The 17,476-nt window shown below is 44.4% G+C and overlaps 1 protein-coding gene across 1 annotated transcript in view; it reads left to right on the top strand.

Moving 5' to 3' along the window:
* Positions 1-17,476, top strand: part of LOC138359133 (titin homolog) — a 290,896-nt gene that overhangs the window by 175,774 nt on the left and 97,646 nt on the right. The window contains 6 exon segments of the mRNA XM_069317866.1: positions 1,039-1,119; positions 1,481-2,113; positions 3,483-3,548; positions 5,836-6,027; positions 8,572-8,695; positions 11,665-11,810. Coding sequence (XP_069173967.1) covers positions 1,039-1,119; positions 1,481-2,113; positions 3,483-3,548; positions 5,836-6,027; positions 8,572-8,695; positions 11,665-11,810 — 1,242 coding nt within the window.

Below are 17,476 nucleotides of genomic sequence, written 5' to 3'. Positions count from 1 at the left end.
TTCTTTTTTTTAGTGTCCCCGCGGCCCGGTCCTCGACCAGGCCTCCACCCCCAGAAAGCAGACTGTTACAGCTGACTAACTCCCAGGTACCTATTTTACTGCTAGGTAACAGGAGCATAGGGCGAAAGAAACTCTGCCCATTGTTTCTCGCCGGCGCCTGGGATCGAACCCAGGACCACAGGATCACAAGACCAGCGTGCTGTCCGCTCGGCCGACCGCCGTGCCTTCTAGTCTGGAAAAGAACTATTTCAGTGTTCATATCTAGAACCAGTCTTCAGTGTGTTATAATTGTGCAAAGTATACATAATAAACTTTGATTGTGTATATGTGCTTCATGTATACTTCCGGTATACATGAGCCTTCACCAGGTAGGGAGGAGGAGGAGGGAAAGCGAGTGTGAGTCACTTAATAAGTCTCAAGAGTTTAGTAAGAGTGGGTTAGGTTGTTAGCGGTTACTCTCCACCAATCACAGCCTCCCTCGCTGGTCTGCCACTGACCTAATTACCCTCCAGAAGGTGTGTTTACAGCCCGGCTGGAGCCACCATCAGAACAAGGGCGGCAACTGACCAGTTTTGGGCCAATCTGAAGTCTTAGATCAGATGCCAACCAGGCAAACACACGCATCGTTAGACAATCAGAAACCTTGTAAGAATGGACTATACAACCTCAAGGAACATACAACCCCAGCCAATCCTTGCGCAACCAATAGCACTCGTAGCAGTTTTAGCAGTTTTGCTAAATCTAAACTTATCCAATTTATACCTATTATTTCGTGTTCTGTCTTGTGTTGATACATTTAATACCCCCTATTAATATCCCCCTTTGTTGTGTCCATTCATCCACTTGTACACCTCTATCAAGTCACCCATAATTCTTCGCCTTTCTAGAGAATGTAATTTAAGCTTTGTTAATCTTTCTTCATGTGACATGTTTCTAATTGGGGGGATCTAATTTGGGGGGATCTAATTTGGGGGGATCTAATTTGGGGGGATCTAATTTTGTTTATATTGCCTATTTATATTATTTATTTACTTACAGACTCGCGGCGGAGGGTCTGGCGCGACGGGCAAGAAACATAAGGAAGTAGCCTCATGCAAGGATGTCCGCCCCCGCGAGAAGGTTAGGTTTGGTCGGTGTTTGGGGGGGGGGGGGTGGGGAAGGGAAGGGGTGAGGTGAGGTGGGGGGAAACTGGGGTAAAGGGGGGGGGGCGTTGTTGGGGGCAGGAAGATAGGTATTCAACCGCCTGTGAAAATTAACACTGGGAAAATACCATTGTAAAAAAAAAATCAAGTTTTATAATTGCACTAATGATATAAAATCTAACTATTTTTCTGTGGTTTACTTGTCAAGTTAGTGCCACTATGGCTGTCTCTTGTGGGGATGTAAGTAGTGTGTGACATCAATCGTTAGATTACTTATGGTACTGATATCAATGACTGAAGTGTCTCAACAATCAATTACACCGTGCTTATTGTTTCAGGAACCATGTGTCAGCCACGCCAACACCAACAGCTCCAACCAGCAGCAACAGCAGCAGCAGCAGCAGCAGCAGAAGCAGCAGCTGCCCCAGCAGTCAGGCACTGCACGAGAGGAGAACGTAGAGGAGGACAAGAGGACCACAACCCCCCGCCCTGACCACGTTATCCAGCCACCATCACCACCTCCTGCAGCTATGGCAGAAGAGGTGGAGCAGCTTCGGGCCCACGTCGAGCAGCAGAGGAGCCAGATGGAAGACCAGGTGCAGCAGTTAGAGCGTCAGAAGCAGGAGTGGGAGCAGCAGCTGCAGCAGTTTGAACTCCAAAAGCAGGAATGGAAGGACCAGGTGCATCAGTTTGAACTCCAAAAGCAGGAGTTGGAGGAGCAGCTGCAGCAGTTTGAACTCCAAAAGCAGGAATGGGTGGATGAACGGCAGGAGCTGTTGAAGCAGCTAGACCAACAGCAGGAACTGTTTGATAATGAGAGGCAGAGGCTGGAGCAGCAGGTCGAGGAGAGCCTGCTGCAGGTTGAAGAGCAGAGGCAGGTGATGGAAGCGCAAAAGCTGGTGATGGAGGAACAGAAACAAGTGATGGAGGAACAGGAGCTGAGGATCGTCGACCTCACCGAAGAAGTCATGGTAAGTTCGATCCCTCCCCGGGCCTCGCTGGCCGGATGCCTCTCTCTCTATACCCCCCATGGATTACCCACTATCGCCCCATACCCCACATGGATTATCATGTCACCATACCCCTAATGGATTAATTACCCAGTATGTCCCAATACCCCCAAATAGATTACAAATATGTTCCTATACCCCATGGATTATTTAATGCCCCCATACCACCCAATGGGTTACCCAATATGTCCCTATTTCCACCCCTCCCAACCCCTTAAATTACCCATTATGTCCCTAAACTCCCTTCGCTAGACTGTTGAAATCACCACCATCTCCTGTTCTTTGGTCACCAGTGTGACCTCTGAACTCCCAACAGTGTGATTTTACCTAACCTGTGACTAGCTGGCAACAGAGGAATTTAAAGAGAATTATAAGGATTTTATAATATTTATAGAAAAAAACAGCAAATCACAAACACACAAGCTAGCTGCAGCTAGTGAAAATTTCTTAGTTGTTTTTGTGAAATAAAAAGTATATTTGATTTTGAATTATATAGATATGAGACTCGTACTCCTATTATTTAGTTACCCAGAGAGAGAGAGAGAGAGAGAGAGAGAGAGAGATATAGATATAGATATATATAGATATAGATATAGATATATAGATAGATATAGATATAGATATATAGATAGATATAGATATAGATAGATATAGATATAGATATAGATAGATAGATAGATATAGATATATAGATAGATAGATATAGATAGATAGATATAGAAAGATAGATAGATAGATATAGATAGATATAGATAGATAGATAGATATAGATAGATAGATATAGATAGATAGATATAGATAGATAGATATAGATAGATAGATATAGATAGATATAGATAGATAGATATAGATAGATAGATATAGATAGATAGATATAGATAGATATAGATAGATAGATAGATATAGATTGATAGATATAGATAGATAGATATAGATAGATAGATATAGATAGATAGATATAGATAGATAGATATAGATAGATAGATATAGATAGATAGATATAGATAGATAGATAGATATAGATAGATAGATATAGATAGATAGATATAGATAGATAGATATAGATAGATAGATATAGATAGATAGATATAGATAGATAGATATAGATAGATAGATAGATATAGATAGATATAGATAGATAGATAGATAGATTAGGTTCTATTACGTCTCACTTTTAAGATTTTACATTTTAGAATTTTCGTGCATATGTATTAAGCCATTTCTAAATACAAGACTACAGATACAGCTGTATTGAACTGAGTGGTTCAGACGATGAGTAATTCGAGGAAATATGTGTTGACTGTAGGATATTATCTGGTTCCTCCCGCAGGAGCAAGAGTGCATGGCTCACCCGCCCCCGACGACCTGGCCGCTACGCCGAGAGTCCTGTGTCAAGGTGGGTATGTCTCCTCTACCCCCCTGCCTCCTCCATCCTTCCCTTCTCCTTACTCCTCCTCTTACTCCCTCGTAGTTCTTGCTAGCTTGCCCAAGGAGCGGGAAGGGTTGCAGCAGACCCCTTGCCACGTTCCTTCTAGAAACATTTTGATGTACACATCATCTATTGTCTTGAATCTTTTTTTTTTAACAGGTTTTCATTGGTAAAATTGTCATGGATGTTTGTACTTTAAATAATGTGCCTCACTGTTCCCTACCTGATCAAGATTAGCAAGACTAGTAACTGTGTGACTCACCATAGATGTAAAGTGTCTTGTATAGTGACTGTTGTGAGCCTGTTGTTGAATCATTTGTGATATAAAAATATTATTTATATGAACATGTGTTTGTACATAAATGTGTTTGTCTGTGTAATTATATATATATATATATATATATATATATATATATATATATATATATATATATATATATATATATATATATATATATATATTATAATGTAATAAAGTGTGTGTGTACATGTGTATGTAACATTAACAATTGTGTAACTAGCTTCAAAAGATTAACTTGCTTAGCTAAATGAATTCTGGAATTCAGTTCCTGAACCCATTATGTGCCTCTGTAACCCTTTCCACCACCGCCCACGAGATGGGTATGTGGTGCATAATAAAAAGCTGAAATGGATGAGTGTGATAACGGATATCTGAAGGAACCTTCTCCAGTTGGCTGAGGAGTCGTGCGGGTGGATTCCTGGGTGACAGCTTCCTCGCTAGGCTCAGCTGGAACGAGGCGTGGGAGCCTGTGAAAGATTTACAAGGCAATGGGCTCACCATAGCCCGTGCTACTTGGAACTTTCTGTTCCAGAATCTACAACAAGAAACGTTACAAGGCGTTTTAAACTGCGGTTGATCATTAGGCTGCTTGATTAGATGAAGCTAATGATGAAGCATTCCATGTAAGATGCGGGTTTGAAGAGAAGCTTCCGTGTATACCGTGTATATAATATAATACCGTGTATATGTATACACGGTATTACTCTGAAATGTATAATTGATCTAGATTATACAGTTTATAATGATTACATGTTATGTTATTATGACAGCCTAAATAATGTACTGTAATTTTATATAAGCTAATCCAATTTAAAAATGTAAATATATTTATGAATGAAGATTTTTGGATGTGAATTTAGTTGAGATGTTCCATGTCTTTACTTCTTGATTAAAGAACAGTTGGCTTTGCTTGAGTGAAAGTTTGCCAAGGTGAGGATGACTTTTTCGCATTGAAATTTAAACATACTCTCAATGAAGCCTAATATTGTATTGTCCTATTTTTGTAACGGCCACAATACATAACTTTACTGAAGATAACTATGATAAGATAACTAATAACTATCACTCGTATCATGTTTATTGACTTTATTAACCTCTATGAGATTCTTCTAAGAGCTATTATAATTAATATTTCCTGTATGTATAACATTACATTTATTATAATCAAAGATCATTTTATTCATTAGATGAGTTAAATAAGGGGTTTCAAATGAACAAATCCACAAGGGTCGTGATGAGGATTCGAACCTGCGTCCAGGAGCATCCCAGACACTGCCTTAATCATTTGATGCATCACGTTAGTGTGATCTCTGTGTGTGAAGGGGTTTCAAGTCTGTTTCTCTATTGGGTTCAGTTTATTAGCGTTGGATGCTTGGTGCCTCAGAGCTCAGGAGTAAGTTAGGGGGATATTGAACGACTCTGTTAACATGTTATATATCGCAAGAAACACTAATAACAAATTCAAAATGTACACTTAAGTCTCATAAGTTGTGTCTTGTGGTTTAGAAATAGGGTGGTTGGTGTATGGAAGACATTTCCGGGTAACATAATGGATGTGGGGTACATTGTATTGTTTCAAGTGTAGGTTAGACGTATATATGTACGAGTTTTGGCTGGATATAAAAGGAGGAGTTGTTTCATATGGGTCAATTGGCCTTCTGCAGTTTCCTTAATTCTTGGGGTGTTAGGTTGCTCAACCACTTGGACTGGACGGTAGAGCGACGATCTCGCTTCATGCACGTCGGCGTTCAATCCCCGACCGTCCAAGTAGTTGGACACCATTCCTTTCCCTCCGACCTATTCCAATCCTTATCCTGACCCCTTCCCACCAGTGCTACATAGTCGTAATGACTTGGTGCTTTCTCCCAATAATTCCCTTACCTTACCCTGGGGTGTTAGGTTGTGAAAGTGTTGGTGGAAGAATGTAAATAAACACTTACACATGTCCCACAGGTGTCAGAGCTGCCAACAGTGATGGAACAGAACAGTGACGAAGAGAGCTCGCCCACGTCCACGCCCACCACCACCCCACACAACAACGCCCCGAACCAGTTCCCGGCCTTTACCTTGGAGGAGCCTCCTGCCACGCCCACCACCTTCCTCACGCCCACCACCCCTGGCACGGAGCCGCCCGTCTGGCCACAGGTAAGCTTAAGACTCACACTTGTGTATTTCTGCGTTAACAAAATGTTACACTCACACTCTCGGGGTTTGAACTCTGACCTGTAATGTCATATTGGGCTGTAGTGTCCACCAGGCTGAGAGTCCTGTTGTTGTTTAAGATTCGCTACCTGGAACAATAAGTTCCAAGCAGCACGGGCTATGGCGAGCCCATTTTCTAGAGTACTGTGTGCCAACACTTTTGTTAGGCATGGCCTCTGGTTTCACGTGATAAGGGTATGGAGTACGTAAGGATGTAAAGTCTTGTCAAATATACTGAATTCTTGTATTCTTCTTCGTAAACCAAGAGGAATTCCATTGAACTATGTTTAATATGATGTTAACATAATATTTTGTTACTACGTCCTATTTTATATGTTAAATTAATATTTGTGTTATTAATATTCAGACTTCAGAGATCTTCAGTCTCATTTGCTTACTCCTACTTGCTTTGCTTTGCTCCCTACTTACTAGGGAGCCGGTCGGCCGAGCGGACAGCACGCGGGACTTGTGATCCTGTGGTCCTGGGTTCGATCCCAGGCGCCGGCGAGAAACAATGGGCAGAGTTTCTTTCACCCTATGCCCCTGTTACCTAGCAGTAAAATAGGTACCTGGGTGTTAGTCAGCTCTCACGGGCTGCTTCCTGGGGGTGGAGGCCTGGTCGAGGACCGGGCCGCGGGGACACTAAAGCCCCGAAATAACCTCAAGATACTCTACCATTTGCTTCACAACACTCCAGTTATACTGAGTGACAGTAACAAATATTATTGGGGACGACATTCCAACATCGGAATGCTTTCCACAACATATTAAATTGATCTGAACTTTATGTATAAGGTTTTGAAGAAAGTGGAGTAACACAAGTTACATTACTAGTTTTCATCTTGCATCTGGCAGTGACGTAGCATTTTACGCTGCAAGAGAGCGGAACGGGCTACGCCAAATTGTAATGTTCGGTATTTGAGGGACAGATTATCAAGCGGAATTTGCCGCTTGAAAACCCGAGGCCCTTCAGAAAGTGTAGAATGCTCTATACAATGAAAATAAATAATGTTACCTAAATAACAATATTTTAATTTAGAAGGTAATAATTGTATAGGGTTGGCTATGTTTACCTGGCTTCTTAGGACCACTTGCCACTGCTCGGAGGGCACAACCCACCATTCAGAAAGGACAAAACATCTAGGGGGCCGAGGCGCAGTAGTGTGTGGAAAGTGAACTTCACATCAACCAACAGTGAGGCATTAAACAACAAGGGATGCTCAGAATCTGCATGGTGCAATAGCTCTAACGGAAAGGGAATTAATGGCGGGAGTATGTTTCAAACACATCATCGGCAGAGGAAGTTACAACCGGGGCCAAATACCTCATCATGAGATGACACAAAGATGTGTAGCAGAGTGTGGAGTGGAGAGGAGAGTGTGGCCTTGCAACGCTCTCTACAGGAGCTCCTCCAGTGAGGGGAACACTGGCAAATGTTGCATTAGTTGGTATTTAGAACTGATGGCCAGCCACTGCGTCTTCGGTTCACAATCTACGGACCCGAGTTCAGTTCCCCGGGCAGGGTAGTAACGGCTGGACATGTTTCATTTCGCCTGATGCCTCGGTCCTGATGCCTAGCACCAAAATAGGTATCAAGGAGTTAGACAACTATTGTGGGTTGTATCCTGGGGGGGAGGGTAGTCATTGGTGTATGGGGGGGGGGATTGATTGATTGATGAAGCCACCCAAAAGGTGGCACGGGCATGAATAGCCCGTAAGTGGTGGCCCTTTTGAGCCATTACCAGTATCAATAGATGATACTGGAGATCTGTGGAGGTGCGACTGCACCCTGCGTGACGGGAGATGTCTCCCGAAATGGGGGGGAAGGGGTCTTAATCACCCTAAGTACTGTATAAGCATCCTTGAGATGTGTAAGTCCTACCTTGAGATGTGTAAGTCCTACCTTAAGACCTCACACTCACACCTTGACAAAGGACTCAGGAGAGTGCGACAGACTTGGTGTAAATCTTTATATAAATTTCACAAATTACGTAAGTGTTGGTTTTTATCCTATTATTGTTAAGATTACATATAATTATTAGGGTTATATAATGGTTATTCTCACCATAATATATATTAGGAACACACAGGAACACGCACCACACAGGTTCGAATCCTCATCACGGCTCCTACGGATTTTCTTTATTATTATTATTATTATTATACGGATTATTCTTTATTATTATTATTATTATTATTATTATTATTATAAAACGGAAATTATTGGATTATTAAAACTGCATTTAAACTTAAGAAGTTAAAGAAAATATTTTAGTTTACCCGCTATAACCATGAATGCATCGTTTTCTGTATCAAATATCTGGTCGTTTAAAGAAAACGATTACGGAACCACGTATAACTATTCCAATTTCTCACTCATTTTTTTTTCTCTCTAATAATAATTAATACAGAAGTTCAACTGTAACATAACGTTATCTAAGCATATATATTGGTGTCCATGTAATAAAGGTGTGTTGCATACTGCAGGTTACCGAGATGAGCAACCATTATGCGCAGTTATCCAAGGAACACCAGGAGCTTCAGAAGTCGTATCAGCTGCTGGCGTCCACGTCAGCAGCCACCTCCCCTGTCACCAACTTTCCGGGAAAAGGTGAGTGAGTCCACAGGTTTCTCTCAGAATGTTTGGTAATATGTTTATTGTTTGTGATGTGTTTATATGTATGTATTAACACGATGTACTGAACGGGATGAGAATAGCTTGAGCTACCTCATCCCTTTGTGTGTATTTTACCTCAATAAACTTATTTCAATTCAATGCTATTCTGATGTTTCCTTAAAATGTGCTTACGTGTAGTTCTGAACACCACCTCCAAAGGGGTTTGATCAAGGGGGCTGTGAGTTCAAGTATGTTTATTGAGATCAAGAAAGAAATACATCTCAAAGGGATAGAGTAGCTTAGGCTATTTCTATTCCCCCGTGCGTGCAGCGGTGTCCAACAGTCTGGTGGAGCAGACTGTCAGCCAGGAGGCCTCGTCAGTCGCCAGGCGGCGGGGACAATGATCCCGGAACCCTCCCCCCCCCCTCTCGGGTTAGAACTATGGCTCATACACAATTTTATATTAAGACTAAAATAATAGACAACATAGTTTTAGCAGGTTTTTATTACGTATAACATGGCGCTCAACGAGGCGAAGGTAATAGACTTGTGTACAGTTTAATTATCTAACTAGTATCATCATGACGAGGCTGTTCCACTCACCATGAAGAGTGTTCTCTCCTAGTTAGTTTAGTTCATTTATTATGCACCCCATACCCATCTTGTGGGCGGTAGTGGAAAGGGTTACAGAGGCACATAATGGGCTCTGGGACTGAACCCCACAATTTATTTAGCTAAGCAAGTTACAATCTTGATGAGCTAGTTACAAAATTCAATATAAGTCGTCACATCAACAATGGTTCGAGATCGACCACAAGTACAGTTTCTAAATTAAGCAACTGACATATGTGGAGAGCCTAGTGTCACAATTGATATGTTTGTCCTGCACACCGCCCCCCATCCAGTGGGCAGCGGTGGATAGGTTACAATCACTTAGTTACTACCTACAGTTTGCAAACTGGGAATATTTGGCTAAAATTTCTGGTAGTAGAAATATGACTGCCGTAACAACAACAGGAAATAACAGGACTGTTATTTCAGGTACCATCCTCACCGGGTGATGTGGCTTTACCTTTGTTTACGGCCGAAAGTAACTCAAACTCAGTAAATGGCACGTTGCATTCATCTTCCTTGTGGAACATGAAGTCAACAAGCCTTTCTCGATCTCTGTAACCAGCATTTAATCTGAATTGTGTGTCTGGGGGAAGGTTATTGAAGCTAGAGGTGATTGCCCAAGCATCGACTAACTCGTTTGCTCTGTGTAGAGGGTGAGGGTGTGCTACTTGGCCGATCTTATCGCCTTTAATTCTTTTAATATCCTTCCATGCCTAACTTAGGGGTGTGCGAGTTGAGACTGTTAACAAAAGTGTCCCGGTTATCTTGCTTGAGCTGTCATGCGCTCCTTCGCCTTGGTTAGGGCTTTCTGTATGTTATATAAATCAAATATATTCCAACCATATCATTAACAAAAATAACGGCATTAACGAGGAATGAGATATAGTTTAGTTACCCCCTTAAATCTATGAATGTATCGTTTTCTGTAGCGAACGTGTTGTCTTGAAAGAAAATGTCTTCACGGGGGACAAATATAACTTGACATATTATTTTTATGATGAAAGGAGACTTGATTAAAGAGCATTTTCAACTCTTGACATTCCGTCCCTCCTTTATTTCAAACTTTATTGAGGTTGATAGAAGAAGTAATGTAACCGAGACATTTGACGGAAGGCTAAAGTATGCCCTAAAATTGGGCATAGTTTGTGTATAACAAGATAATTGAAAACCTCGCCTTCACGGGAAAGTGTTTTATTAAATTGTATGAAATTCGTGTCTGCGAGGAGCGTGTAATGCAACGGGGAGCCCATATTGTGCTCCAAGCAAAATGGACCACGCTTCCCGCGTCAGAACGTTTGGGCACATTTCCTTACACCTTGTAAGCCTGTTCACTTTGAAGTAAATAGGTACCTGGCAGTTATGCAAATGTTATTTATTTAATTTCATTGATTTGGTGTTGGGCTTAAGGCCTATTAAACCTCCGGAGGGATTTGGAGGCCATTTCCTGCTGAGCAACCAGCAAGTATACTATAATCCAGAACTGAAGTAAACTTTGTTTATGTATATCGATATATGAAGTATACCCCTCACGGTGTGTATGTCCCCGTGGTATGTCCCCGCAGGTCACCACACCATATTGTTGTTTATTATTAACCATCAGTAATAACCAGCATTGTTGTACACACAACACTGTGCTGCTGCCTGATCTATACGAGGGATTACACAGTGTACATTAAGGCTTCATCTAATATCCCCATCTCACAGGATGGTCAGTCATACGTGGAGTCTGGAGAGAATGCAAGTTGGCTAAGAATAGGTCGTGTATAGTTGGCCAAGAATAGGTCGTGTATAGTTGGCCAAGAATAGGTCACGTAGAGTTGGCCAAGAATAGGTCACGTAGAGTTGGCCAAGAATAGGTCACGTAGAGTTGGCCAAGAATAGGTCACGTAGAGTTGGCCAAGAATAGGTCACGTAGAGTTGGCCAAGAATAGGTCACGTAGAGTTGGCCAAGAATAGGTCACGTAGAGTTGGCCAAGAATAGGTCACGTAGAGTTGGCCAAGAATAGGTCGCGTAGAGTTGGCCAAGAATAGGTCGCGTAGAGTTGGCCAAGAATAGGTCGCGTAGAGTTGGCCAAGAATAGGTCGCGTAGAGTTGGCCAAGAATAGGTCGCGTAGAGTTGGCCAAGAATAGGTCGCGTAGAGTTGGCCAAGAATAGGTCGCGTAGAGTTGGCCAAGAATAGGTCGCGTATAGTTGGCCAAGAATAGGTCGCGTATAGTTGGCCAAGAATAGGTCGCGTATAGTTAGCATGATAATGAGTGGAGCAGCAAGGTTAGGGGGGGGGGGAAGTATACTGGTGATGGTTGTGTTGTGAGAGGACAGTTAACCATGTTGTTGTTGTTGTTATAGATGGGGCGGCGGCGTGGTGGTTGTCGGCGCGGGTGCTGGAGCTGGAGGCCCTGGCCGCCACACTGAGGGTGGAGCTGCAGGAGACCAAGGACCACGCTGACCTCCTCGAGTTCCGCTGCCTCGAGCTCACTGAGGGCTCCGAAAGGGTGAGTACATGCACTTCCTCCTCCTGTTCTTGCGCCTGCCTTGCCCACTTGGACTGGCTATGTTGACCAGACCACACACTAGAAGTTGAAGGGACGACGACGACGTTTCGGTCCGTCCTGGACCATTCTCAAGTCGATTGGACTGGCTAGAGCGACAACCTCGCTTCTTGCAGGGTCGGTGTTCGATCCCTGATGGTCCAAGTGGTTGGGGGTGTGCCATTTCACATACATACACATCCCTGGCGCTACAGCTCTCGCGCCACTGACGTCTCCCGCACCAACGACGTCGTGGCTAGCCTGACGTCTTGACTTCCACAGTGGGTATGGGGGCCACATCAAGGAAATGGTCCCGACACACCATTGCCAGGCGACTGTTGAATGATGCAATCCTTAACTAATCGTAAGTGTCACAGACGGAAGCCAAGATACACACTCCCACAGCTCCTTCACAGGATTACTAGTCCTCATGATCCCAGGGTGCTTCCGAAGGATACTGGAACTCCTTTGAAGTATTAGTATAGTTCTACAAAAGGTACAGGGACTTGTGGATCACAACAGGTGCCCCAAGTTAGCGCCCTTCTACACAAACTTGCACAAGTTGATGATCTTAGATAGTTATTAAATACATTGAAAAGACTTTAGTGACCAATATTCCACGTGCCAAGGGAAGTGTTGGTGCAGGTGTACTCCAAGGGAGGAGATAAAGAAGAGTACCCTGGCAGTAACAGTACCACACGCCTGGCACTCCCTAGGGCACCCTCGCATCCCCCGGGTACACGCTGGCCTCCTGGCACCCCCCCCCCTGAGTGTCCTCGGTACCCCACATACCGGTACCCCCACACTCCATACACCGCCGCCTGGGTACACTGTAGCAATGCCCCCACACAGTGGTGGAGAACTCCCCGGTGCCCAGGACCATCATAGGTCCGCGAGAAGGCACTGGTCATCACCCCACGATTGATAAAGATTAAGCCACCCAAGAGGTGGCACGGGCATGAATAGCCCGTAATCACGCCACATCCAGCATCCCATTATAAAGCACTCGTCCTCTCCGGTCAAAAAATGCGACATATAATAGTGACATTTTCTCTTTATCGACCTCGAGAGGTTAGAGGGGCTGTTTGGGTTGGTAGGTTGTGGTCAGGTAACCGTAGCCATGATTGACGCAGCGGCCAAGCGAGAGAACCTACCTTGAGGTGCTTCCGGGGCTTAGCGTCCCCGCGGCCCGGTCGTCGACCAGGCCAACCGGTCGGTGGTTTGACTAGTTGTGAACTAGTGGGCGACAACGACGCAGTAGTACCCGTGGGAGAGGGCTCAGGCGACGCTTCTCCATGTATGGCCTAACTCCTGTACTGGCATCGACATTATCACGTCATACACCTCACGCTCGCCATATATGTATAGCACTCAGTATTTTATCTGTTTTGGTTAGGTTAGGTGTGTGTAAAGGTGACGTCAAAGGGGTACATAGTTGTCTCAGGTTTTGGAGGGTAGACGAGAGTGGTCCATAGTGGTGATGGTCACTATGCCAGTCATGTACGGTGTTCAACTACGCACTCCAATATCCGGCTCCCACCGGTTGGTCCCAGCGCACACACACACACCTCACCACAACCCTGTGATGTTATGCCAGGCTAAGGTGACCCCAGGGTGTGCCAGGAGGCTAAGGTGACCCCAGGGTGTGCCAGGAGGCTAAGGTGACCCCAGGGTGTGCCAGGAGGCTAAGGTGACCCCAGGGTGTGCCAGGAGGCTAAGGTGACCCCAGGGTGTGCCAGGAGGCTAAGGTGACCCCAGGGTGTGCCAGGAGGCTAAGGTGACTCCAGGGTGTGCCAGGAGGTTAGGGTGTACCCAGGGTGTGCCAGGAGGCTAAGGTGACCCCAGGGTGTGCCAGGAGGCTAAGGTGACTCCAGGGTGTGCCAGGAGGGTAGGGTGTACCCAGGGTGTGCCAGGCTGTACCCAGGGTGTGTCAGGGTGTACCCAAGGTGTGCCAGGCTGTACCCAGGGTGTGTCAGGGTGTACCCAGGGTGTACCAGGAGGCCAGGGAAGCAGGGAGGGGGTTCATAGCGTGGTGGTGGTGTTGGAGACCACAGTAGGGTTGGCCTCCTGTGGTACGTGGGAGGCCCCTGGCCATAAGACCCGTACGTTGAGGGGCATGTGGGTAATTAGTGGGGCATATGGGCGGGCAGGCGGGCGGGTATGCAGGAGGGAAGGCGGGCAGGCGGGCGGGTATGCAGGAGGGAAGGCGGGCAGGAGCGAGGAATGCCCCACGTAAAGAAAGTGTGTCAGGTGGCGGCCCCACTGACCCACTGTACAGGTGGGCTCCACCTGAGGCAGGGGCAGGGGTGGGCTGCAGTGTAGCGTCTGTGCTCCCCTGAGGGGCAGGGGCACCCCATGGGGAGGGGGTGAGTGTCCACGATGCCAGGTGTTGGGGACTCACCTGGTACTAGAGTACCCACTTAGGTACTAGATCTAGTATCGTCTAGATCAACTAGATACTAGTGATAACTCTGGATAGGTTGAGGTTCTGGGGTAATGGGTGGTTGAGAAGGGGGGGGGTTGGGGGGTATCAGTAGGTAAAACAAGGAGGGGGGGGAGGGAATTATGAGGAGGAAGAGCCAAGCCATTCCGACCATATAGCACTGGGAAGGGGTCAGCATAAGGATTTGGGATGGGACGGGGGAAAGGAATGGTGCCCAACCACTTGGACAGGTCGGGAATTGAACACCGACCTGCATGAAGCATGACCGTCGCTCTACCGTCCAGCCCAAGTAGTTGGGTTGGACGGTAGAAATAACGGAAAGCGTGCAACAACAGTCTCCTTGTATCACCGCAGTGCCCCGGGGAGGATGACTGGGGTCTGACCTTCCAACAGTTCCCTGTTCTATCCTATCCTAGCCAGTCTCTCTCTCACTATATAGTGTTTAGAAGCATCTATGAGGTATATTTGGGTAGCAGCGTCGCCCCGGGCGGACGTGTCAAGCAGCTGGGAAGCGAAGTCACCAGACAACTTTTTCATAACAATGGCTACACCTTAGGAATTCCTTTTGTTAAGATGTTGTGTGTTTGTGAGTGTTTTATGGGTTGTGGCTGTGATGTGTGTGTGTGTAGTAATAAATTTATATATATATATATATATATATATATATATATATATATATATATATATATATATATATATATATATATATATATATTAGTATATTTTGGTAGCAGTCTTTCCTGTAGACATATATTATTAAATATGACCGAAAAAGTAAGATTAATAATTCTAACACGAATTTTCTCAATCTTTCGTACATTATGCTTCACTGTTGGAGGTAAATCAAAAATCACTTCTCCAAAATTCATTTTTATTTCTAGTCTGACGCGACACGGGCGCGTTTCGTAAAACTTATTACATTTTCAAAGACTTCACAAATACACAACTGATTAGAACTTGCGTTTCCCTGATTTTATATCTACATTTGAGTGAGGTGGGAAGGGTGATGTGGCATTACATTTGAGTGAGGTGGGAAGGATGATGTGGCATTAACACAAGACAGAACACTAGAGGATATTAATAGGGTATTAAAAGTATCAACACAAGACAGAACAGAAACAATGGGTATTGAATAGAAGTGTTTGTAGAAAGCCTATTGGTCCATATTTCTTGATGCTTCTATATTGGAGCGGAGTCTTGAGGTGGGTAGAATATAGTTGTGCAATAATTGGCTGTTGATTGCTGGTGTTGACTTCTTGATGTGTAGTGCCTCGCAAACGTCAAGCCGCCTGCTATCGCTGTATCTATCGATGATTTCTGTGTTGTTTACTAGGATTTCTCTGGCGATGGTTTGGTTATGGGAAGAGATTATATGTTCCTTAATGGAGCCCTGTTGTTTATGCATTGTTAAACGCCTAGAAAGAGATGTTGTTGTCTTGCCTATATACTGGGTTTTTTGGAGCTTACAGTCCCCAAGTGGGCATTTGAAGGCATAGACGACGTTAGTCTCTTTTAAAGCGTTCTGTTTCGTGTCTGGAGAGTTTCTCATGAGTAGGCTGGCCGTTTTTCTGGTTTTATAGTAAATCGTCAGTTGTATCCTCTGATTTTTGTCTGTAGGGATAACGTTTCTATTAACAATATCTTTCAGGACCCTTTCCTCTGTTTTATGAGCTGTGGAAAAGAAGTTCCTGTAAAATAGTCTAATAGGGGGTATAGGTGTTGTGTTAGTTGTCTCTTCGGAGGTTGCATGGCTTTTCACTTTCCTTCTTATGATGTCTTCGATGAAACCATTGGAGAAGCCGTTATTGACTAGAACCTGCCTTACCCTACAGAGTTCTTCGTCGACTTGCTTCCATTCTGAGCTGTGGCTGAGAGCACGGTCGACGTATGCGTTAACAACACTCCTCTTGTACCTGTCAGGGCAGTCGCTGTTGGCATTTAGGCACATTCCTATGTTTGTTTCCTTTGTGTAGACTGCAGTGTGGAAACCTCCGCCCTTTTCCATGACTGTTACATCTAGAAAAGGCAGCTTCCCATCCTTTTCCGTCTCGTAAGTGAAACGCAGCACGGAACTCTGCTCAAATGCCTCCTTCAGCTCCTGCAGATGTCTGACATCAGGTACCTGTGTAAAAAACACAGGTACCTGATGTCAGACATCTGCAGGAGCTGAAGGAGGCATTTGAGCAGAGTTCCGTGCTGCGTTTCACTTACGAGACGGAAAAGGATGGGAAGCTGCCTTTTCTAGATGTAACAGTCATGGAAAAGGGCGGAGGTTTCCACACTGCAGTCTACACAAAGGAAACAAACATAGGAATGTGCCTAAATGCCAACAGCGACTGCCCTGACAGGTACAAGAGGAGTGTTGTTAACGCATACGTCGACCGTGCTCTCAGCCACAGCTCAGAATGGAAGCAAGTCGACGAAGAACTCTGTAGGGTAAGGCAGGTTCTAGTCAATAACGGCTTCTCCAATGGTTTCATCGAAGACATCATAAGAAGGAAAGTGAAAAGCCATGCAACCTCCGAAGAGACAACTAACACAACACCTATACCCCCTATTAGACTATTTTACAGGAACTTCTTTTCCACAGCTCATAAAACAGAGGAAAGGGTCCTGAAAGATATTGTTAATAGAAACGTTATCCCTACAGACAAAAATCAGAGGATACAACTGACGATTTACTATAAAACCAGAAAAACGGCCAGCCTACTCATGAGAAACTCTCCAGACACGAAACAGAACGCTTTAAAAGAGACTAACGTCGTCTATGCCTTCAAATGCCCACTTGGGGACTGTAAGCTCCAAAAAACCCAGTATATAGGCAAGACAACAACATCTCTTTCTAGGCGTTTAACAATGCATAAACAACAGGGCTCCATTAAGGAACATATAATCTCTTCCCATAACCAAACCATCGCCAGAGAAATCCTAGTAAACAACACAGAAATCATCGATAGATACAGCGATAGCAGGCGGCTTGACGTTTGCGAGGCACTACACATCAAGAAGTCAACACCAGCAATCAACAGCCAATTATTGCACAACTATATTCTACCCACCTCAAGACTCCGCTCCAATATAGAAGCATCAAGAAATATGGACCAATAGGCTTTCTACAAACACTTCTATTCAATACCCATTGTTTCTGTTCTGTCTTGTGTTGATACTTTTAATACCCTATTAATAT

The sequence above is a fragment of the Procambarus clarkii genome, chromosome 89 (genome assembly GCF_040958095.1).
Source record: "Procambarus clarkii isolate CNS0578487 chromosome 89, FALCON_Pclarkii_2.0, whole genome shotgun sequence".
NCBI classification, from domain to species: Eukaryota; Metazoa; Arthropoda; class Malacostraca; order Decapoda; family Cambaridae; genus Procambarus; species Procambarus clarkii.
This window is presented reverse-complemented; position numbering and strand designations above follow the sequence as displayed.